The 23,499-nt window shown below is 46.2% G+C and overlaps 1 protein-coding gene across 2 annotated transcripts in view; it reads right to left on the bottom strand.

Annotated features, from left to right (window-relative positions):
* The window catches only part of MOB3B (MOB kinase activator 3B), a 200,975-nt gene that overhangs the window by 34,338 nt on the left and 143,138 nt on the right, over positions 1 to 23,499 (bottom strand). For both annotated transcript variants that reach the window (XM_008250610.4, XM_070053169.1), the window contains exon 3: positions 4,629 to 4,831. In XM_008250610.4, the coding sequence (XP_008248832.1) occupies positions 4,629 to 4,831 (203 nt within the window). The remainder of the gene's footprint in view (positions 1 to 4,628; positions 4,832 to 23,499) is intronic.

Genomic DNA, 23,499 nt, shown 5'->3' on the forward strand with positions numbered 1-23,499 from the left:
TCCCACTTAGAGTCCTGATACAAGGACCAATCATCCAGTTTGCTCTGGACCAAGGGTTTTCTCAGCTCACAGGACTCTCAGTGCCAAAGTTTGGAGGGCTGGCCACTCTACACTCAGTGCACCAGGACACAAAGTCTGAGACAATTCCACATTTCCTAAGCAATCCATTTGAAATCTGGAACAAAGAATAACTCAAGAGTTGAAGCCCCATCTTTAGTAGGCCTAATGCATATGGTGCATCTTTCACTGCTCTCTTTTAACCTCTACTGCTGATTAGAGAGGCTGAAGCATGATTTATAAGGAAAGAGACATGTAGAGGTTGGCAGGCATGCTCTGAGATGAAGGTGGGACCAGTGAAGGAATGGCTGGTGTTTTATCCCTTTGAATGAGGTTCATCACCCTTACAATAGTCTTCCTAATTAAAAAACATATTAATCATTTGTTATCCACTAGACACTATGGGCACTGCAGGCACATGTGCTTACAATCCCAGCCACTAAGGAGCTGACAATTATGTGGGAGCGACTGATATTAATACAAGTAGCTACATCTGCAAAAAGCTATCTAGGATGCCACTAAGATAGCAAAAGGCTATTGGGAGCCAGGGAAGAGAGAATTAGGGTACTTCTGTTTAAATATATGACAGTCACTTTGTTCATCTTCTCATTTAACAGCTAACATTTCTTGGGCCATTACCATGTGACTAACATTTAATTTTCTCCATTATTACACCCATTCTGTGCATGAGGAAAAAGAGTATCCCTCCTACCCATGAATAGGATACTTAGCAGCATCACACAAAAGCAAGCAGGTGGGCCCTGGGAACACAGGAGTGAGGCTGTGCACTATAGGTGCACAGCAGACAGATAAATGAGGTGGGGTCTCTGAGCTCCACACTGTTGAACAGAAGGAATGTCCCACTGGAAGTGTGGGAACTCTGGGAATGCTGATGTTCTAAAGGAAACTGGCTGGACAAACGCTGCCCTCTGGCCCTTGCTGCATTAGATCCTAAAGCATGTGTAACTAGAATGTGAAGCCAAATGCCTGACTTCTGCATCATCCTTCAAGGGCTGAAAATGGGTCACATTCATTATATTTTTTTAGATTGCACTGTAAAATTTTTGAGAGTTTTTTTTTAAATGAGTATAAAACATCTGAACAAGCTGTGGATATATATGGCACTTGGCATATGTAGATCAAAAATGTGTTCCTTTGATATGCTATGCCTAACTTCAATGTGTACATTATGACAGTAGATTAGAAGTTGAGTATTCAAACACAAGGACCTATAAAAGCTCTCATTTCAGCTATAAAAGCCACAAATGCAACACTCTCAGTGGACACTGTATATACTAAGTACCTAGAGCCTGACATCGTAATGTTATTATCCTCAGAAACTTTCTCAATGCCTATTTCTATTATTTTATCAGTTTTGTTTTTTATGGAGAGCAAATACATAATTTGAGAAAATCAAACGTTAAACAAATACTTAAAAACATTAAAATTCATTTCCCTGGCCCAGCATTGTGGTGTAGTGGGTTAAGCTGCATCCCATCTGAGCACCAGTTCATGTCCTGGCTGCTCCATTTCTAACCCAGCCCCCTGCCAATGCGCCTGGGAAAGCAGCAAAAGATGGCTCAAGTTCTTGGGCCCCTGCCACCCACATGGGAGATGCAGAAGAATCTCCTGGCTCCTGACCTCAGCTCAGCCCAGCCCTGGCCATTGTGGCCTTTTGGGGAGTAAAATAATGGATGGAAGATCTCTCTCAATCTCTCTATTGCTCTTGCTCTCCCTCTCTCTAAGTCTGCCTTTCAAACAAACGAATCTTTAAAAAAAATAATTTTTCTGTAATTATAATTAGCAAAACATAAATATAGCAAGAACATTATTTCAAACAAGATTTAAAAAAATAGAAGCTTCTAGGTAAAAAAACCAACACCTTCCTGCTCACTTGCACTGTTGCTACTTCCTGATTAACCTATTCACGTTTTTTCCTTGCAGAAACCCAAAGGGGGCTCTTATTTGGCATATTGGCTTGTTTATGGCTTTTCTGTGACTCTGAGACTTCAAGTCAACTCCTGGCACTGCCCAGTCTAGAGCCCTGGAGTCCTTCTTCAGTTATAGAAAATAACAGAACTTTCTGATGGCAAAGAAAGGCTTTCTCAACTTACTGACACTTGGCTTTATCTGACAATGGCCTTTATGCTTCTGTGCATAAAGGAGAAATTGACTTTCAGTTCTATCCATCCATTTCTGTTCCTTTAGCTCAGCAAAACTCAAAGTCTGCATGCTCAGGAGAGAGATGGGCCTCTGGGGAAGACATTCTTCGTCTACCTAAAGTAGCCCACGAAAGAGAACTCACTGAAAAAATCCTGAAGCAGAACCAGGACTGGGGGACCACAGTGGTTCTTTCATGCTCGGTGCCCATCCACTCTTTCCCCTGCCTTTGAAAATTTTGGAAGTTAGCTTTATCAACTGTTTCCAATCTTTTAATCCCCTCAAGTTGTTTGCACAATCTTTTCTTCTTGCCTTGGCTGTTTACCCACAACAGCCTTTAGAAAAGACCAGCCAGCAAATCTCGACCATCATCAATGCCTCTGAGCCTCTATTCACACTGGTCTTTCAACTGCATTTGGAGACAACTCAGTGCCTGCCCCCAAGAGCTTTCTAGAAAGCTATTGTGAAAGAAAATGAAGAAAAGCTTTGCTTTAGCCAGGATGGGAGACTTCTCAACTGTACCTAAAAGCCTTGCTTTATTCCAGAACTACTGAGGAATGCAAAGAAGATATTTTTCGCTATGTACTCTCATGGTACAATCAATCAAAAGTTATGAGTTGAGAAAAATTAAAGGTGATTTACAGAATTCACCAACGTTATTGCCACATGTAGGTGTTACACTGTATTACGCATGCCTTTTGCATTTATGTATTTTGATCTTTTAACATTCAGAGCCCTGTTGACCCTGGAGAGACTGCCCCTCCCAGGACTTCCCAATACCTAGAGTTGGTAAACAATCTGACATCCAGCTGTTCACACACCGAGCAACAGAAACCATCCAGTCCAGAGCCCACACCCTAAGCACCTCCTCCCTCAGGCTCTCACACTAAGCGCCCCAGGCCAGGTACCAAACAGCGAGGACAGCTCTGACACACAGAGCCCACTGTAATTACTCACATCAGTGAACCTTAAGCCTGTGTAACCTGCAGCACCTGTTCCTTGCAGGGGTTTTCCTCACTCCCTCTGTGTCCTGCCTGACCCTGTTGCTTCCTCAGCACACGGCCTCTTTCTTTCAGCATGTACGAGTATAACAATCTATTTGACAACAGCCACCTTCTGATCTGCTGTCCTCAATGAACCTAAGTAATAACGAAAGCTGTATTTTAAAATCAGACCTTAAAGACAAAGGCATGTGGGGCTGAGGGGGACGGCCTGGCCCCACCCCAGCATTCTGATCATTACTGTAGTGGGTGACGTAGTTGCTCTGTTGGTACATAGCAAAGCAAAGCTGCCACTTTGACTGCCTCCAGGGAAAAGCATGATTTTATGATAATGCCATGTATTACACTGGGTAAGAAGGCACTGAATAGAGTCAAGCAGACAGAGCTGTGATGACAGCATCCCTATTAAGGTAGCAAACCTTACAAAGGTGAGGATTTTTAGGGCATACTGGGTTTCTAAAGCAAGTATAAACATAGCTTACAAAGAAAATAAAAGTTCCCACTCATATAAACAATAACATCACAGGAAGTGACCAACTGAGGCTTGCATCACAGGCGGTGATGGTGAAAGAATTCACCCGAGCTAAGAATGAGCAGAGCTAGATTTATTCAATGCACTGCAAGGAAGTAGCCGGTGGGTGGATTTCTCCAACAAATACTGCAGACAGGGGCTGTCCATTCCAACACGTCTTGTAGCTGCGGTATTTTCTCAGTTAGGGTGACTTTTCTATGTTCCAGCAGGTTTCCCCAGGTGCTTTGCAAGGGACTCTATATCCCCTTTAACTTAGGGGACTCCACCAAATGCCCTGGGGCCACCCTCTACAAATAACGTTACTGTTGTATCTCAAATATTCTGGTTCCCAATTTACTCACTACAACTGCGTGGCAGGAGATGTGGTGGGAAAGCCAAGTGCCCATGACGCTGTCCTCTCATTTGCTCCATCTCTAGAGTAACAGCTACTCAGAGGCAGTTTTACTTGACTGTAAACCCAGCATCTGGCACATGGACGGTACTAAATATTTATCTACTGACTGAAGAAATGTTTTTGAGCATCTTTGATTAGTAGCATGAGACAATGAGAGATCAAAGATCCACATTTAAGGGTTTAAATAAGTAGGTGGATGATTTTTGATGCTAAGATTGAAAGCTACTCCCTCTGGCCCAAACCATTAGGTGCCCCTCTATTACGCCACTGCTCAGAGAGAAACATAGGCCGTCCTATTTGGTGGCAGTGGACGCTGTGACATCTTCCAGCCTTCAGCTTCTTGTTGAACCCTGTCCAAGTCTGCAGTTCTCCAGTTAACAGCCAGCCATTAACAGAAACCTTCCATTTGCCTGGTGGTGTACTGTGACAAGTGGCTGAGCTCCTGGGGGTGACCCAGGTGCGACTGCTGCACAGTGACACTTACCAAGGGCTCTAGCTCCTTGCGGTCTATGAGGTTCATCTCTGTGACGAAGTAATAGAAGTGTTTGTAGCAGGTGTTGACGTGGGCCTCTGCACCCATCACAATGACTCGGTCGAAGTGGTGGATGTAGACGTGGACAAAGACTCGGAAAAGGCGGCACAGGATCTTCTTGCAGATCTGAAGGAAGTTCTTTGGGAAGGGAACACCTAGAGGAGAAAGAGGAAGCAGGAATGAAACCAAAATGGAAAACTAATTTTGCTCCCACCTCTAATATAAGAAAAAGAGGGGGAGGAGGGTGAAGCTACAGGGAGATTGGCACTCCCTGTGCCAGGAGCAATAGGGAGTGGTGGGGGCAGGAGCAAGTTGGAAAGCACTTCAGCGCCTCCTGGCCTACGGGAACAGCCTTGGTAGAACTGCAGCCAACACAGGCTGTATGGGGGACAGAGGCCCAGGACTGCTAGAGCTTCTGATTTTTCAAGAAAATTTATTTAGAAATCTACAGTTCTGTGTGAACCTGCTATGTTTTCTAAAATATTAGCAATTAACTTGACCTCTTTAAAAATACCACAAGGGAAGGCATTCAGCCTAGCCATTAAGAAGCCCAGAGTACACCTGGGTTCAGTACCATTTTCCTGCTAATATAGACCCTGGGAGGCCGTGATGATAGCTCAAGTAATTGAGTTTCTGCCACCTACACGGGAGATCTGGGTTGAGTTCCCAGCTCCAGATTCAGTTTTGGCCATCGTGGGTATCTGGGGGAGTAAGCAAGAGGATGGAAGCTCCCTCTGTCTCTGTCTCATAAATAATAATAGGACACAAAAATCACAGGTCAAAACTTTTTTTAGGTTAGACTCTTCCTGTAAGCTACCTGCTCGCAAATTCCGATCCCAAACTTTCCCCAAGGCACACTATTTCTACGATGGGCAAATTTAACAATCCTCACAGATATTTTGCATCACACCCATACCCTGTTCACCCCTTTGAGGAAGGTGAGAGTTGGGAAGCTGTGTCTTTCACAATCCAGAAAGGGAGAGTGCTTGGAGGGGTCACTCAGATTTTCTGGCTGATGACCACTACTTTCAGCTTGGTTACCACAAAAAACAGCAGAATTGCAAGCCTGCTTGCTTTCTACCTCTCAAACTCTGCTTAAACTGTTGTTATTCACAGTTTCCTGAAGTGGCCATGTGTTGTAACCAATTCCTCTTTCAAACAGACTTTGGGGTGGGCATTTGGTGCAGCCGTTAAGTGGCCTACATCCCTTATCAGAGCGCCTGGGTTGGAGTCCTGGCTGTGCTGCCAATTCCCGCTTCCTGCTAAAGCAGAACCTGGGAAGCAGTGGTGGTGGCTCAAGTAGTTGAGACCCTGCCACCCACGAGGGAGACCAGGCTGAGTTCCCAGATCTCAGACATTTGGTCAGTGAACCGGAGGATGAGAGGTCTGTCTCCCTGTCTCCTTCCCACTCTCAAATAAAAATAAGGAAACTTTAGAAGCACAGACTTTGAATTCCTACTCTGCTCCTCTTCCAGCTGTATGACTGTGGGCAAGTGACTCAATCTCTGGTTCTCATAATAAGGCTTTCGTTGCAAGGCTGTGAAGAAGCTACCGTGAGTAAGAGCCTCCTGCAGTCAGAACTCACTAACAGGAACGCCTCTCCTCTGTCTGCAGACTGGGTCCTGGAGCATCTAGCTGTCCCTGTCTCCTTATTAAGAAAACACAGACGTGAGCACCAGATCTTGGGGCAGAATCACAGAGCTGTGTGCTCAGGGCAGGTCCCTGTGCTGTCCTTGCTCCCACAGGGGCACAGCGGCAGCTGTCAGGTGAGAGGCCTTCTGAATGGAGGTCACCTGAGATCCCCAGGGGAGGATGAAAGAGATAGAACACGTCTGGCAGTCGGCAGTGATGAGATCTGCCTCCCCAAGGGTCCCAGCATTGACAGTGGCTTTTATTCAACAACAAAGTGGCAACCTATCCAGCAAGCCCATGGAGCTCGTGGGCATAGCGTGGCAGCTGTCTGAACAGCAGATGCTGGGATTTGGAGGTGAGGGTGAGCTCAAGCCATGGGGAAAGTAGAGGGTAGTGACATGCAGAATTTATGGGCTGCTTCCTCTGCCGAAGTGGGGCCAGTGGCTAGGCTGGGAGAAGGCCTGGGTCCCAGGAATGTCCCCAGGGGCAGTGCCTTCAGGAACGTGTCACCCACTTGCGGACAACTCCAGGAGACCACATAGGCTATCTGCACAGCCAGGGTGTGAAGCAGCTTCTATTACTCCCATTCCACAGAAGAATGGCACTAAAGTTCTGAAGCATGGATAAGCTCACCAAAAACAGCAGGGCTGGGATCTGAACTAAGCCTGACCCCAAGATCCCCAGTAAGGGTATGTCCGCATGTGATTCTCTTTCTCTCACCCAGGTTACAGGCACTGAAGGCTGGGCACAAGGGGGCATCTGAAGGTTACTCGAGTGGCACAGAAATATAAATAAGCAAAAGAAAAGGGGGCAGGGAGAGAAGGTAGGGAAAGTCCACAGCAGTGGGGCTACATTTAGGGGCAACAAAAGGTCAGCGACTAAACTCTGCTGCTTCAAGGAGAGATGTGTTTCCCCTGCCCAGGCCTTCAGACCTTGGACTTGGGGCTAACAGCGAAAGCTAATATTTACTGAGCACTTACTACGCCCTGGGGACAGCGCCAAGAGCTTCATGTGGATTAGCTGGCTGAGATCTCAGAACGGCTCTTGCATTATGGCTTCCATCTTGCAGATGAAGAAATGGACTTGGGAGAATTAAATACTGCCAAGGTCACAAGTCTGTCTGTACAAGACAGACTCCACCCCAAGTAGTCTAAAGGCCATGAGGAATCATAACCCTCAAATCCTGCACGGCTGCTCAGGGGCTGTGTACACCGTAACTGCTCCAAGGCCCTTCTTTTCTGGGTGGGTTGAACTCCCTCGAGTGTGCTCACTTTTCACTGCTCTGGATCCAGGTGCTGACTAGCTCAGCAGCTGCCAGGGGACACTGACAGTCTATCTGCCTGGCCCTTAAGTCCACACCCTGCTTAGTATCCACAGAAGAGGCAAAGTCTGGGACACACTGAGGATATTTATGGAGATTGTTGGGTCCTTCTAGATGGTCCCCAAGCTGCTCCTGCCCCTCACCTTCCCTAGCTCTGAACTCTCGGCTCTGCCCTCCACTCCATACGTGGTCTTTGGCCTTGACTATGGCACTGGAAGTGGTTTACCCCTTGCCTCTCCTGTGCTTTAGAGTAGTTGATGGGTTTTGGAGTCAGGACAATGTAGTTGAAAACCCCAGCCCTCCCACTTACTAAGCTGTATGGCAAATGACTTCATTAAACAATAGATAAGCAGTTACTTCGTAGTGTTCTTATAATGGTATCTGTACTGCACCTGGCACTTGGTGGGAACTTTGGGACTCTGTTCTACTTTTATTTCCCCTAAGCTCTTCCAGCAGGTAGGACCCCAGACCATTTGCCCTAGGCTGCACAGCCAAAAGGAGGTAGGGTAGAGACCTGGCTCCAAAAACACAGGCTCTCTTTGGTATCCTGTTTCTAAGGCAGTATGGTGACTGGGAACAGATAATTGCAACCACCATTTTATGACTTTCCCTAGCAATGTTAGTTTTAAATGATTATATCCCAGTAAGAAGCATGAAAGGCTAACAGCAGACCGCTGGCTAGTCACAATGGTAGCTGTGCAGCGCTGGGCCCGGAAGAAGCAGTCTGAGTGGTTCACACAGCCCCCAACCCAGCTTCGGGACCTCAGTAATTGTTTGCTTTTGCCCCTTTGCCCTTCTGGAGCCTGTAAGATACTGTGGAACTTCCACTTCAGTACTTCCCTGCAGGTGTCTTAAAAATCACTAAACCTGGAAGATCCTTCGCCTAGAAGAGAGGATTTCCACAAGAATGCAGTTTTCACAGTTTACAATACACCCAAGCACAGTAAAAACCTGACAATACCTGCAACAAAAAAATCCTACTTAAGTGTGTATTCTCCTTTCCTCATAGTATTTTTTGTTTTAAAACACAGTGCTTATAATCAGACCTCCTAGTTTCATTTCTGGTTTTACCTCCTCTTAGTAATGTGACCATAAGCAAATGGCTTAATCATACTAAGTCTGTTTCCTCATCTCAAAGAAACAGGGATATACATGTGAGCATCACACATGTGGCTCATGAAACTGTGAGGATTAAATACATATGCACATAAACAGCTTTGCTTAATGCCTTAAAGATAGTAAGTACTGTATGGTGATCTGCTAGTTTTAGTATCCCACTGACCAGATGTTCTTTTTAACATAAATTGGGATTAAATTCCTCCTGCATGTTTATTTTCAGGACATTAATCTTGGTATTAATATCTTTGGACGTGCTTTAGAGTAGTTAATATTAATACATCAATTCTGAATCTGCAAAGAACACAGAGCAATAAGTACTCAATTAAGCACTAGGTTATATCCTGCCTAATGTTATTTTCCACAATTTCTCATACTTATACCTTGTATTGCTGTTAAGTTCTCTGACAAGGGGGTGGCTTTATACTTTGAAAGGACCTGACCCAGGAGAGGCAGGCAATATGTCATCAATGAAAATCAAATCAGAAGAGAGCAGTGATCTTATTTAGCCAAGACATGAATCCATCATCTCCCATTTGGGGGGAAGAAAACAGGCCCTATAGCAGAAATGATAGCTTTCTGTCCGAGTCTTGATGGCATTTGTGTGCAAGGTGGCGTGCTGCTTTGAGGGAGAAGGGAGAAGTCTAGGATGAAGAATATTTTCATCTGGCCTAGAGGGTAGGAAGAAAGAATCTGAAATTTCTCTCTCATTTCATCATTAAAACTGCCCTTTGTCTCCTTTCAACTTAGTTTTTCAGGGAGTGATAGTTAATTTTCAGTCACTGTACTCCATTAGAAAGTTAATGCCAGACAGTATTAACCAGCAGTCTTACTTGGAATAGATGGTATGTCTTAAGGGTTTGGAGTTAAACTTTGACTAGTCTTATAACAAGCCAGGCACAAGACTGACAATAATCCCAGATAGTTGGATACATATTGAAGAGACAGCCTTTGATCCAAAGGTCAGAGCATACCCTTCGTCTGTCCCACCCTAAGCCACATTCTGTGACTCTGAGGTTTAAGCTGTGCAATTTCAGACTCCAAGAAGTTGGCCTAACATGAGAAAGTGTTTTCAGATGAGTGCGCCCTCTGATGAGGTGATGGACACGCATCCAGGTGTAAGAAGATGACCTGGGACCTGGCAGCCTTGGGTCATGGGGTGTGTGGCTTGGTTTCTGCAAATAGATCAATACTGAAACAGAGCCAGGCTGAGCTCAGCTTCCAGAGAGAGCTGAGCCAACATGCCTGGGCAGAGGTCAGACTCCACACCTATCACTCTCATGCCGAGCAGGAACATGCTCCATAATTAGACTCAAACCAAGGCTAGATTACTCTGGCAGTGAGGCCAGGGAGGAGGCAGGCCAAGGAGCTCGGGAGACACTGGAGGGGGAGGTGAGCCTGCAGGCTGGCGCTTCTCCCAAAGGCCTAAGGAGACAGCGCTACACAGAACTGCTGCTCAGGAGGACTTGGTACTCAGTCAGGAACCAGCATCTGACAGAGCCTGCTGAGCCCACCAATGCGGCTAACCACGGCTTTCTGATCTCCAAGCCACATCCAGTGTGAGAGCTAAATGGAGCATGGAATATAATAATTTCTCTGGGCCCTATGTGGTTTGCCTTTCATCTCTGACTTAGTAAATGTCCTTTCTCCCAAATGCAATTTAATAAAAAAAAATCCAGTAATTTCTTAGCTTAATCCATTTTTCTTCCTCCTTCCATTAAGCCCTCATTTGCCCATGTGATCCCTCCTTTTTGGGTGCCTGCAAAAGAAAAGATGTTGTCCACACGGCTTGGGGTATTCCTTCTACCCTGTTAGGAGGCTGGAAAGGGAAGAGTCCCTCTGAGAAAGCAGAAACGCCTTGGATGGCAAAGGCCTCAAAGGCAGCCAAGACTCGGGGTAGGGGCTGCTTTTTTTTTTTTTTTTTTTTTTTTAATCATTTTCTTTCTTCCCTCCTGAACAGAAACGCTGGTGGTTGGCAGTGAGTCTCTGGTCTGTGAGTGGTGCTGGGCACACTCTGGGATGTGGAGGTATGGGCAATAAGGACTCCTCTCCAGGGACCCCAGGCAACTGCCCCCAACATCCCAGGTTTGGCAAACAGCTGTCAGAAATTCCACTGGGGAGTTTACCCCATTAATGCCTTTTCCTCCTCTATAGCTCTGTTCACAGCCTTCCTGTGCCCCGGCCCCAGGTTCCCTGGCATCATCTGCTGTCCTGCCCCTGAAATCTCCCTGAGCACAGATCACATGGCCTCTCCTGCCCCAGGCGGAAGCCACCCACCCTCTCACCTCACCCTGAACTGTGCACACCATGAGGGCAGGGGCTGTGCTCATTGTCCTGCCAGATGTTTCCAGGTGTCCATCATGGGGCCTGGAGCCAGTGGATGTGAAATTCATGGTTGTTCCTGTTAGAATGAGAGTCAAGCACCTCTGCTGTCTGCTTACCCTGAAACACAAGCTCAGGAAGGTAAAGGGACTGATTCAGGATTTACAGAACTGCCGGTCTGTGAGGACGAGGCATCTGAATTCAAGTCTGTGTGATTCTAGAGCCCACGCTCTCCCATGCCGCAAGAAAGCTGTGTGGATCTTTGGGCTCTTTTCATCACACTCCAACCCAACTGGCAGAACTGGGGAAACAAAACCAGTTAAAAGACACGAAGGCTGAAAGGGTAGTTTGTCTCCTATTTCCCCAAACAAATGTGCATAAGCCAGAAGGGTTTCAGACACTAGTTAGGCCTCCATCATCCCTGGGTTCAGGTCCCAGCTGTGGAACTTAGTGTAGCCCCTGACCAAGGAAGCTGACCTCCAAAAGGCTGCATTTCCTCATCCGAGCAGTGGTGACACCACCACCGGGACCCTCATTGTGGGGAGCAACCCGGACTAGACTAAGTTACTGGAATTAAGACTTATTCTATGCATCTGCTCTCCCACAATATGGCGCTGAGAAGGGAGAAACAGCTTCTACACAGCTGCCTCCAGTTCAACCAATAAACTGTAGGACCTACTCCTGATTGGAGGAGAGCAGCGTACTCGGCGTGTGGGTAGCAGAGTTGGGATTGGTGGAAGAGGACTATAAAGGAGGAGAGAGACGGCATGCACCAGGAACATCTAAGGGGAACATCTATCTGAAGGAACACCTGTGCAGCCCCCGAGAGAGCCGGCCGGCGGTGTGCCGCTCCCCCGCGGAAGTGGGGAAAAGTGGCAGGGGGAACCGCCCTTCCACAGAGGTGGAAGGGTTGGTAGCCAACCCGGGAAGAACCAGCAGCAAACCCGGGGAGGGCCGAGCAGACGAAAGAACAGCGCAGGGTCCTGTGTCGTTCCTCCACGAAGACGGGGAGCGACATAATGGTGCTGTGACTCGGATATGAAGCCTAGGCAGGGTTTAGTGTCGTTCCCCCACGAAGAGGGGGAGCGATAACTCATGATACTGCAAGCAGCAAAGGAGAAGCAGAGGGGCAGCAGGTGCACAGAAGGCATCCAGTAAACGGCAGCTCAGGTCACTGTCATCATAAACACGGGTCCTTCTCCTGGAAGCCAGGCGAGGCTGGGGGAGGGCAAATGAACAGGACAGGGGAAGCTGCCTTTTCTCCATGGCATGAGCTCTTTCCTGGAAAGATTTGGTAGCAAGGCGATCTGTGGGGACATCCAGCAAGCTGTCCAAGGGCTCCTTTTGCATGCCACATGATGAAACCTAAGACTCTTGCCAATCCTTGGAAGACCCCCGATGGCACTGCTGGAACTGCAACGGGAAATGCCCGCGTTTCTCTTTAACACTGTACTCACGTCTGGGAACATCTGTGTTGCCCAGGACTAGGAGGGAACATGTGAAAACCCCTCTACAAGTCATAAAAACCACTGGTTCTCAATAGCTCATGAATACAAACAACATCCCACACACGTGGGAAAAGAAAACAGACCTCCCCTGGCTGCAGGGCTGAGAACACACCACGTCCAAAACACTCGCGACACAGAACGCAAGTGGATCACGAGGGCAGAAAAGAATACAGGTGGTTCTTAAAAAGAGTACACATCCCCCTCCTCCTGGGCTACCCCCTTGTCCCTTCAGACCCAGCCACATCCCCCTGCCTGCTGCCATCGATGTGTTTATCTAAAGGGGCCTCATGCTCTTGCTGAAGATTCTGCTGCCGAGGGCTGAGTCCTCGTAACAGATGTTTTGTGTTATCTCAATGCATTCCTCAAGAAAATGTCTGTTCACTGTGCCAAGGAAAACAATCCCATGGAGCAGGACTTTGTTCCTCTGCCTTACGGGGGGAAAAAAAAGTCCCCAAACAAGCTGACAGCTGCAAATGGTTAGAAATAAACCGGCTACTACTCCCTTCTCTGACTCTCTTCCTCTGCCTTCCCCCAGCCCCCCTTGTGTCACCCTCCAGTCTGTTATCATGGTGGTTGAACCAAAAGAAAGGGAAATAGACTAACATGTGATTATATGTTCTAGACCGGTGATGAGTTCTTTCAGATGGGCCATTTGCCCCGCGGAGGAAGCCCTGCTGTAGCTACGGAGCAGCTGTGAATTATGGTGCCTGCTGCCCCCACCCCCCTCAGCTCCCCAGCGACACTCCCCAGCCACCTGAGGCTCCTCCTTATTTGCACCCCCATCGCCAGGGTGGCTGCCTTCACCCTCTGCTGCTACAGCCAGGAGGAGGAACCGATAAGGAAAAGCCCCAAGAAAACTCCAAGAGGTATTTGCAATAGACTGACCACAAAAGCCACTGAAAAGCACTCTAGCTAGTTCCAACCTTTGCTGAAAATCAAATGGGCCAGATGAGACGAAGTGAGCTGAGGACAGGAAGTTAATGAACTTCATTAGGACTGGCAAGTACAGCAGTTTGACCATGAGGCCATTAGTATCTGAAAATGGCCCAGATTCTGTGTTGTGAGTATGATTATTGTAAATATCCTCACAGGCAAAACCATGCCTTATTCAGCAGCACAATCTTTCTTCCTTTATGTGGAGGGCCCCTAATACCGTGGCTTGCCTGGATAATTTCTAATCTGTCAACGTCTCCCCAACCTCCAGGCCTCTTCCCTCACTGAGCGCACCATCATCTCCTGGTCCACGGGGCTCCCTTTAACTGAGCCCCCTTCCTCCACTCTTGCACTGCTCCACTCTCCACGTGGCAGGGGGCAGGTTTTCCTAACATGCAAATCTAGCCAGGAAGCCCGTCTTTCTGCATAGAACTCTAAGGAAGTTTCCTACTACCTTCCAGGTGAAATCAAAGCCCTTTAACATGGCAGGCAAGTCCCTTCACGACGTCACACGTGTGCATCTCCCCACCACTTCTGGACCCTCCTGACTTCATGCAGTATTCCAGTACTCCAGCCAGGCACAGCTAAGGTCCTCTGGCTGACTCTCTTCTGGATGTCGCTCACAGCGGAGGGCTGACAGCTGCAAACCCCTTTCAGGGCTTCTCCCAGGTCTGGCTAATTCCCATTTGTTATTTAAACCCCCAGGTTATCACTTCCTCTGGATAGCCTCATCCCAGTCTAGCAGACCCACAACACCCTGTACTTCTCCCATGATCATACTTACAACCATCTTGTCTTGTGATTGTCACTTTTTTCTTTTGTAAAGGTCTTCTAGTGTATGAAAAAATAAATCATACAATGTCAGGAAATATAGATTTCTTACACAGAATGATTCTTTCTGCTCACAGTTAAATCCCACACATGAAACACACACCAGAACAATGTGGTTTTCAGTAAGCGTTGAGTGAGCGAAGGACTGCATGTTTATACTCCCCTCCAATATGTGTGCTGAAATACTAACCCCTAATCTCACCGCATTAGTAGGTGCAACCTTTGGGAAGTGATACGTCACGAGGGCAGAAATCTCATGAATGGGATTCACATCTTTTTTATAAAGCAGGCCTCATTTCCTCCCTCCACGTGAGGTTACAGCAGAAAGACAGTCTTTGAAGGAGGAAGTGGGTCCTCACCAGATTCTGGATCCGCCGGAGCCTTGGTCTGGGACTTCTCAAGCCTCCAGACCATGCAAAATAAACACTTGCTGTTTATAAGCTACTCCGTTTGTGGTATTGTTGTTCCAGCAGAATCAGTGGACTAAGACAGTGAATAAATGAACAAGTGATCACTAAAAAGGAGGAGTGATGGGCTTCATCTACCTGGATTTCTGTTGCTTTCCCCAACTCCAAGTAGCTTGAGTAACAGTCGGAAGCCACTGCCCTGTGACAAGATCCCCATGTTTCACCTTGTCACGTCGGAGGCAGTAAGGCCACAGTGAAAATTCACACACATTAGCTCTTCACACCTGGCAGATGGGAGAGAGAGGCAAACCTTCCTATCTGATTGCTACTGTTTCTGGGGAAGAAGCACCTGCCTCTCTGACCACACTGTACAGAAGAGCCTCCGCCCCTAGTCACCTAGAGAAAGGTGTCCAACGGCTACTAAAGCTTGAAGTAATCCAGGATTGATCAACAAATAATCCCGACACACACAAAGTAGGGGGTGGAGAGGGACAAGAGAGAAGACGGAGACACTTTATCTTCTTTAGAAAGGGTGGGGGGAGCCAGAGAGAACAATAATTAGAACCCAACTGGAGGGGGGCTTTGCAGAGCCACACGGGAACAGTGACCAAGAAGAAATTCATCTGAGGCCAGTATCTTCTCTGGACAGAAAGGGCACAGAAAGGGACAGGAGCCCAGAAAGTTCAGGACAGACCCACTGTGCATGGTGGGGCTGACTGTGTGCAGATGCAGACCACTCTTTACCCCGAGGTTGCAGGAATTCAGGCAGGGCTGAGCAAGACACGGTGAGCCAGGCATTTGCATGTAAGACGCAATCAAGGCAAGCTCACGGAATCTGGATGAAACCAGAAACGCAGCTCTGCGATCGGTCACTGGGTCAGTGTTGCACTCAATTCATGCGCTTAGCAATGCAATTTAAGTAAATTATTTACCTCAGTATGTTTTGAATCAGGAACCACATTTTCAATGCCTCTGAGGGTTACAAAAGAACACACAGAGTGGAGTAGGCTGGGTGAATGCCATGGGTAGTGCTGTGGACTGTGACCACCTGGAGAGCGTATCGCACAGCAGAAGAAAGGAGCCTCCCAGCCCTGCCAGCTGCTGTCTGGGGGGATTCAGGTCCAGGATTGCCAGACCTGCTGGTCTTTCTTTCAAGAGAAGCTAGAAATTTAGATTCTTCTGTGAAATCACCTCATAATTAAATGTTGGTTAATTTTAAAATATTATTTTAAAACATTTATTAACATTGTTTTTTTAATAGTTAGCTCAGCCTGGAACTTGATACTAGGTAAGCTGACAGCACAATTAAAAAGTTTTAAATTAAAAAAAATTTAGATTAAAAAAGAAAAACATTGAAGTAGCCAGGAGCACATGCAATGTCTCTTAGATTCTAACCACATTCTTCAATAAATGGAATCAGGGCTCCCTGGAAAAATGGCTGACTCTAGGACTGGGGTAGGAAACCTTAAAGGTAACCTGGAACATCTCGACGTGCCAGAAAGAAAGGAAGTCAGAGTGCTTAATAAGGCCAGCGCTGCGGCTCAATAGGCTAATCCTCCGCCTGCGGCACCGGCGCACTGGGTTTTTGTCCCGGTCGGGCCGCCGGATTCTGTCCTGGTTGCTCCTCTTCCTGTCCAGCTCTCTGCTGTGGCCCGGGAGACCAGGAAAAGCACCTGGCTCCTGGCTTCAGATCAGTGTCGTGCGCCGGCCGCAGCGGCCATTGGGGGGTGAACCAACGGAAAAGGAAGACCTTTCTCTCTGTCTCTCTCTCTCTCACTGTCCACTCTGCCTGTAAAAAAAAAAAAAAAAAAAAAAAAACCAAAGTGCTCAATAAAAACACAGTGATGAGGGCATGTCCAAGAGACAAGCCGCCAACCAGAAAGAGCTCCTGAACTGTCAAAGCTAGAACGGTCACAGCAACAAAATAAACAGTCATACTGGGTTATAATGCAAAATATAACATCAATATGATATCAATAATAGTTGAATAATAAATGGGGCACAGACAAATCTGTTGTGGAGCAGGATTCCAAATGACTGATGTAGATAACCCCTCAAGGAAGTGGAGTCCTTGAGTGTGGGCTGTACTTGGTGACTTGCTTCCAAAGAATGCAGTATGGAAAGCTCATGCGTGTGTGTGTGTTTAACTTTACATTGAGAAATCTGGCAGATGTGACCTTGGCTAAGGGATCAATGTTAACACCAATAGTGATAAATCACATTCACAGCATATACTCTGACATGATGCAATGAGTATACACTTCTGCAGTCTTCCTCTCGCAAATCCACAAACCCAATCTAGCCATGAAGTAAAACATCAGACAAATCCCAACTTTCATCAGACAAACCCAGACACTCTAATATCTGACTAGCTGTCCCAAATTCTCAAGTTCATCCAACATAAAGCACGTCTGAGAGAACAGCACAGCCTAAAGGATCCTAAGGACATATGGCAGTTAAATGTAATATCCTCAGTTCCAGAAACAGAAAGAGGGCATTAGGGAAAGACCAGCAAAATTTGAATACCGTGTGGAATTTAGTAATAGTAATGTTCCAATGTTTCCAAGTCGTGACAAATGTATTGTAAATATAATGTAAGATGGTTTCAATATAAGAAATGGGTAAGGAATACACTGGAACTCTGTACTATCTTTGCATCTTTTTCATGTATATAAAACTATTCTAAATAAAAGTTTACTTACCTTAAAAAATACTCTGTGGATCAAAAATATGTCATTGGCTCTCGGGGCTCTGAGTACGTACACTGTGATTTATGCACTGCCACTCCCATTGACTGACAAAAATCTCTAATCAGGACTGGGTACTGGGCACTGGGTGTGTAATTTACAGAGCTTCCTGTGGGGAAATGGTTAAGAGTTTCAAGATGGCAGCGGTGGAGTGTGAACCCAGGCACAGGGCTCTTCTGAGTGCAGGTCCCGTGTGACTGTACAGGTTGCCACACTCTGTCTCTGAACGTAGAGTGGTCTGTAGAGAGCTGTCCAACCAGAAATCATCCTTGCCAAATACAACTCTCACCATACCCTCTGTATTTGCTCATTAGCTAAATATTTGACAAGTATTTCTTTGTTTGGGGATGTGCTAGGTAGTAGGTATTTAGCAATAAGCAAAAGACGATGAATGGACAATAAATCTTAAGGTCATCTTACACCTAAGTGAACTGCCGCACTGGAAGCTGACCCTCGGCCCTCTCCCAGCTGCAGACACCCACAAGATGAGTCATGCTCTCACCTTCTCTATTTTCCCATCTCAGCTGCAACACTACCTACCTACAACAGAACTTCTGAAGCGTATTTTTTTTTAATTCTAAAAATTAACATGTAAAGGCTTTATGATTATTTAATAGGATTTGCAATGATAAGTTTGAATTACATGACTCCTATGATAAATTTTATTTTTTGAGCATCCAATGGCATCATGTAGTAATCTATGTAAATATCCTTATCATGAACAACCCACATATCCACCAGTTGTTTTCCCTGTTTTGCAGAAGCTAAGAGAAGAGAGGCTGCATCACTTACACAAATGATAGAGGTGGTTAAGCTGGAATTTCAACCAGGGCCCAGCACTCTCCAAAACATCAATATCTTATACCAAACACATCCTCTAACCCCTCAAAAGTCAGGTTAAATCCCTTAAAATTATTTTGAAAATTAATCTCATCATCAAGAAAGTACTTTTCAATGGTTCATCACAGAGTTTTAAAAAAATCCTCAATTGAAATAAATTACTAGGTCATTATTCAAGTTTAAGTCCTCATGAAGTATGATTTTCGGGGAAAAACTGAGAGGTAAGGAAAGTTTGGTGGTAGTGGAGCAGGGGTGGCAAGAGGAATGAGGCTGCAGGTGACTAAAGCAATCGCCTCTCCAGGATTTGAGATTCAAAAGCAGAGGTGAACAAGGGACAGCTGCAGGCCACCATGCGCCGGCAGGAATGTTTGCTTTGGACTCCACAATATTTTTGACATGCTGCCAACATTTAGGAATTGGAACTATATTACAAAGATCAAGGATTTTGGCCTCGCTTGAAAAAAACTCAGAAAACCCAGCACAAATGGGAGTGAAATTCTCACGTGGTAACTTCTTAGCAATGCCTGTCCCCTATACATGGGCAGTGCTGACACATCTGGGCAGTTTCCTTGATTTTGCCAGCCCAGATCCTTTCAAGAGAATATTGTCTATGACTGTGAATTTGATTGCAGCAAATGATTGAGCACTACTGGCTTGGTGCCTCTCCTTTGGACTGCTGTTCTGCCCTCTGGGGAGGAGAGGTTCTGTCTCCATGGGCCCATCCTCATATGGTACCCAGTGGCCTGTCACCTGCTCCTTCAGGTTGGGCTGTCAGTCTCAGCTGTTGTGGAAGTTCCAATCAAAACTCATTTTTGTTTTCTTGTGCAAGGCCAGGTGAGGCTTGGTTGCATAGCAAGTATCTATTGGCATACTGGGAAATCACAAACCTGGGAGCAGTGTCCCCGAGTATCTGATCTTCCCAGATTCCTTCTTCTCTTGGGCCTTGCTGAGCACTACAGTGGGATGTTGCCTCTTTCCACTGATCCACTTGCCACAAATGTGCAGAAGGGGCCATCTGCTTGTTTTCTGAAGGTCACCTCAGTGAGCATGGATAGACAGGCTTTCGGGAGTGATGAAGGCAAACAGACTCTGATTTGCATCACGAGTTCCCCTTCTCCATATCTTTTTCTTATTCATATTTACAGGTCATCTGCAAGTGATACATGCTTGACTTTCTTACTGTCTGCATATCTGCATAGTATACATGACCCTGCTAACTGCCTCTTGAATGGCATATTTGACCCATGACACATTAACTACAGTGATGGTCTGGTGACGCCACACAGAAGCAGCAGAGGTGAGAACAAAATCCACAGTCATATGCTTCCTGAGAGACCCTGAGGGAGCCCCTGCTGCCTGCCCCGACCAGGGAACCACCTTGTCCATCAAACGTCCCCTTGCCCAGTGCTACCTCCCCAAGTTTCTGTGAAGGTTTTCATACTTCCTGGGTCCAAAGGCATTGGCTGTCTTTGGGCAGTAATTAAAAATTTGAAAAATGTTTTCCAGTTCTACAAAAAAAAACTTCTAATAGTTTATATTTTAGATAAATATTGTGGAACAATAATAAAAAGGAGGTAACTACCTATATTCTTTTGGTTTAATTATAAAACTAATATCGTTAAAATTGCTAAATGCTGTCAAGTATTTCATTATCACCCGTAATATCACCAATGCAAATACAATGTTAATATTTGGATGTAGTACCTTCCAGCCTTCTTTCTGTGTGCATGTACAATTTTTGAAAGAGAAGGGAATCATACCCTTTATTGTCTGTGTCCTCCCCTTTTTGCACTTCACATTCTTTAAACAATGAATTAACATATCCATCATAGAGATTCAACAGTTATCAAGACAAAGTAATGCTTGGATGACATTCTTCACACATATCGTTGGCATTTAGTTCCTGACAATTTTCCTTGGCTAGAGACTTAAGAGTGGGCTAAATCCCAAAGTTTATACAAGGGTACTCAAGGAGCTCATAGAAAAATGGAATTAAAAGAAAGTTTATTTTGAAGCAAAAATTTTTAAATCTATGCAGTTTTTTCATAATATGCACTTTCCATAAATATTTTGAAGACATCTGTATATACATTTCAAGTTTTTTGCCCCAATCAAAATAAATAGCTTTCAAAAATTATTATTATTAAAGAGAAAGAGAGGCTCAGACATTGTGAGCTTCTTCCCATCAGCTAGTTCACAGCCAAAATGCTTACGGTGGCTAAGGCTGGGCTGGCCAAAGCCAGGAGCCTGGAACTCAGTCCAGGTCTCCCATGTGAGTGTTAATGACTCAAGTGTGTGATCATTTGCTATCTCCCCAAGTGCACAAGAGCAAGAGGCTGGAATAAGAAGTGGAGCTGGGACAGAACCCCGGGTACTACACATGGAACATGGGCATCTTAACTGCCTGGCCCTAGACTTATTTCCTAATTCCATTTTCCCGTGAACTGACTGAAGTCCTTGTAGAGTAATACTTCATGTGTGCTTTACACTCTATTCCATAATAGATCTATTTTACAGACAATATTAAAATTTCTCTAAATCTTGAAATAAGATTTATGTGCAGTATTTATCTTACAGTGTTGGTATTCCTTGGTGCCCCACTGACACCTGGCAGGGTTCATGCCTCAGCTGGAGAAACATCAATGCAGGAGTCAGGAATCAGAGCTTCAGCAACAACTAGTAGTCTTCCTTTGAGTAAAGCCGTGGTTCTCAACCCTGGCTGGGCCTGAGAATGATCTGGGAAGCATTTTTTTTTAATGGCAGTGTCCCATGCTATAGCAACAGAATATAAATTCCCCAGATGATTCTAAACTGTAGCTCTCGTTGAGAAACACTGGCCTAGAGCAGTGATTCTTAAAGTGGGGTCCCTGGACCAGCAGCACCAGAAACATCTGGGAAGTTTGAAGCGCAAATTCCCAGACCACAATCTCATGGCACTGACTCAAACACTTGGGGACTAGGGACCAGAATCTGCTGTAAGATGCCCTTCCATAATAACGATCCATGCTAGAGCTTAAAAGTCACCGGCCTAGAACATTCCTTCGTATGTATTACTGGCTACAGGATATGGCTTGCTTTATCAAGCTGAAGATTTAGAGACTCACGTGTGTTAGACTTTTTTTTCTTCCAAAGATTTATTGGAAGGAAGGAAGGAGGGAAGGAAGGAAGGAGGGAGAGAGAGAGAGAGAAAGAGAGAGAGAGAGAGAATCTTCCATCATTGGTTCACTCCCCAAATGGCTGCAACAGCCAAGGCTGGTCCAGTACAAAGCCAGGAACATGGATCTCCATATGGGTCTCCCACACATGGGTGTCAGGGACCCAAACATTTCAGCCATACTCCACTGCCTTCCCAGGACTATCAGCAGGCAGCCAGATCGAAATGAAGCAGCCAGGACCTGAACCAGCGCTCTGATATGGGATGCCGGTGTCACAGGCGGCAGCTTAACCCACTGTGCCACAACACCAGTCCCCTTAGACAAATGTGAGTTCAAGGCTCTCAGTTGCCACTTACTAACAACATGATCTTGGGCAAATGACTTAACCTCTCTGAGGCTCAGTTTCACCTGCAGGACATGAGGATAGTATCTATGTTACTGAATATTGTGAAGAATAAATGGAAAATAAAATAACAAAGACTCCCTGACATAGGTGGAGCTGGTTAAATATTTGCTATTATCATTACCCATCAGAGAACCATCATCAGTGGTCAGGAGATCAGGAAGAAAACTCAGAAGTGGAGGAGGTCAACTGAGCAGGTAGTCTGAACACCCAAAACAGATGCTTGCTCCTGACCTTTCTGTAGGCCTAAGCTTGGATTTGATTACACCTGCTGTCAGCACGAATGGAATGAGATAAGGCATTCCCTCAGCTGTCTTCAATCCCTGGAAGTGCAGAAAATGCATGACTAGGGAGTTGGGCTTGGTCATCTGGCCTTGAAAACTGCCAGGGGTGGCAGGAAGAAGGTGGAGAGAGAGGGATGCCATGCTAACACCTGGGCCAGAGCCCCACAAACAGGGAGCCCCACACAGCTCTCCCAGCAAACCTGGGCTTGCGACAGCACAGACTGGTGGGCTGCATCTCCAGATGGAGCGCGCCTCGGGTGAGGTCCGCCAATGTGCATGTCTTACACGCTCCCAGGCGATCACACTTTCTGCGCTGAAGTGAAAACACTGGCGGAGTTCAGGAAACCAAAACGCAACCAGGCTGCGACCTATAAAAGCTTAAGGAGTGCAGAAATGTTCTCTGAGAAAATCACATTTCCTCTGTAAAATTCAAATCCCCGTGATGTGCCATTTAGATCTGCCCCAGAGTAAGACTCGGCAACTTTTACAGACTCACAGCGGGGAACATTTTTATTTGAACTGCAGGTCCCATGCAGGGGACTGGAAGAGAGGAGTGATGGGTGGGTGGGCTTGCTGCTCTGCTCTCACGGATAGTGGGTAAACAATCAGTTGCATGCTATCCAGCCCCACAAGAGGCTGACATATTTCAATCCCTTAGTAGGTACAACATGTCTGCACACACCACACCACCTAAGCCTTCATGCACCCCTACAAGACAGGTGTTACTGATATCCCAATTTTGCAGATGAAGGAACTGCAGCTCAAAGAGATTCAACCAATTTGCTGAGGACATGTGGCTAGTAATAAAGATCTTCACCTCGCATTTCTCTCTCTGATCTGCACAATGGGTTGAAGAGCTCGTGCTTCTAGACTGAAAAGACTGAGTAAGGTGGAGAGTGAGGCAGGCCTTTTTGGTATCAGGACATCCTGAATCCACATCAGGGTGGAAAGAGGTTATGAGGATCAACTCTGCCTCTGGGCATGGGTGAGAAGGGCCCAGATCGTATTCCTGCCCACCTATCCTCTAGCAAGCTCCAGTCTCAACATTCATCCCCAGTCCCAGCTCCAAAGGGACACAGCCAGAGTTTGGTCCCAGAAACATCAGAGCAGAGATCAGCTTAGTTGAATGATCATGGAGGTAAAGGCTGGGAATCTGGTGTGCCAGGGTCTGTGCCCCCTGATCCCTCCATCTCCTTCTGTGGCTTTCTGATCCTTTCTTCCAGCCCTTACCAACGCTGACACATTCTCTGATCCAGGACCACAATAGGAGCAGAGGCTGGCCATATCACTAAGTGATCAGGGAAACTGAGGTCTTATCATGTAG

This window comes from Oryctolagus cuniculus, chromosome 1, assembly GCF_964237555.1.
Source record: "Oryctolagus cuniculus chromosome 1, mOryCun1.1, whole genome shotgun sequence".
Taxonomy (NCBI): domain Eukaryota; kingdom Metazoa; phylum Chordata; class Mammalia; order Lagomorpha; family Leporidae; genus Oryctolagus; species Oryctolagus cuniculus.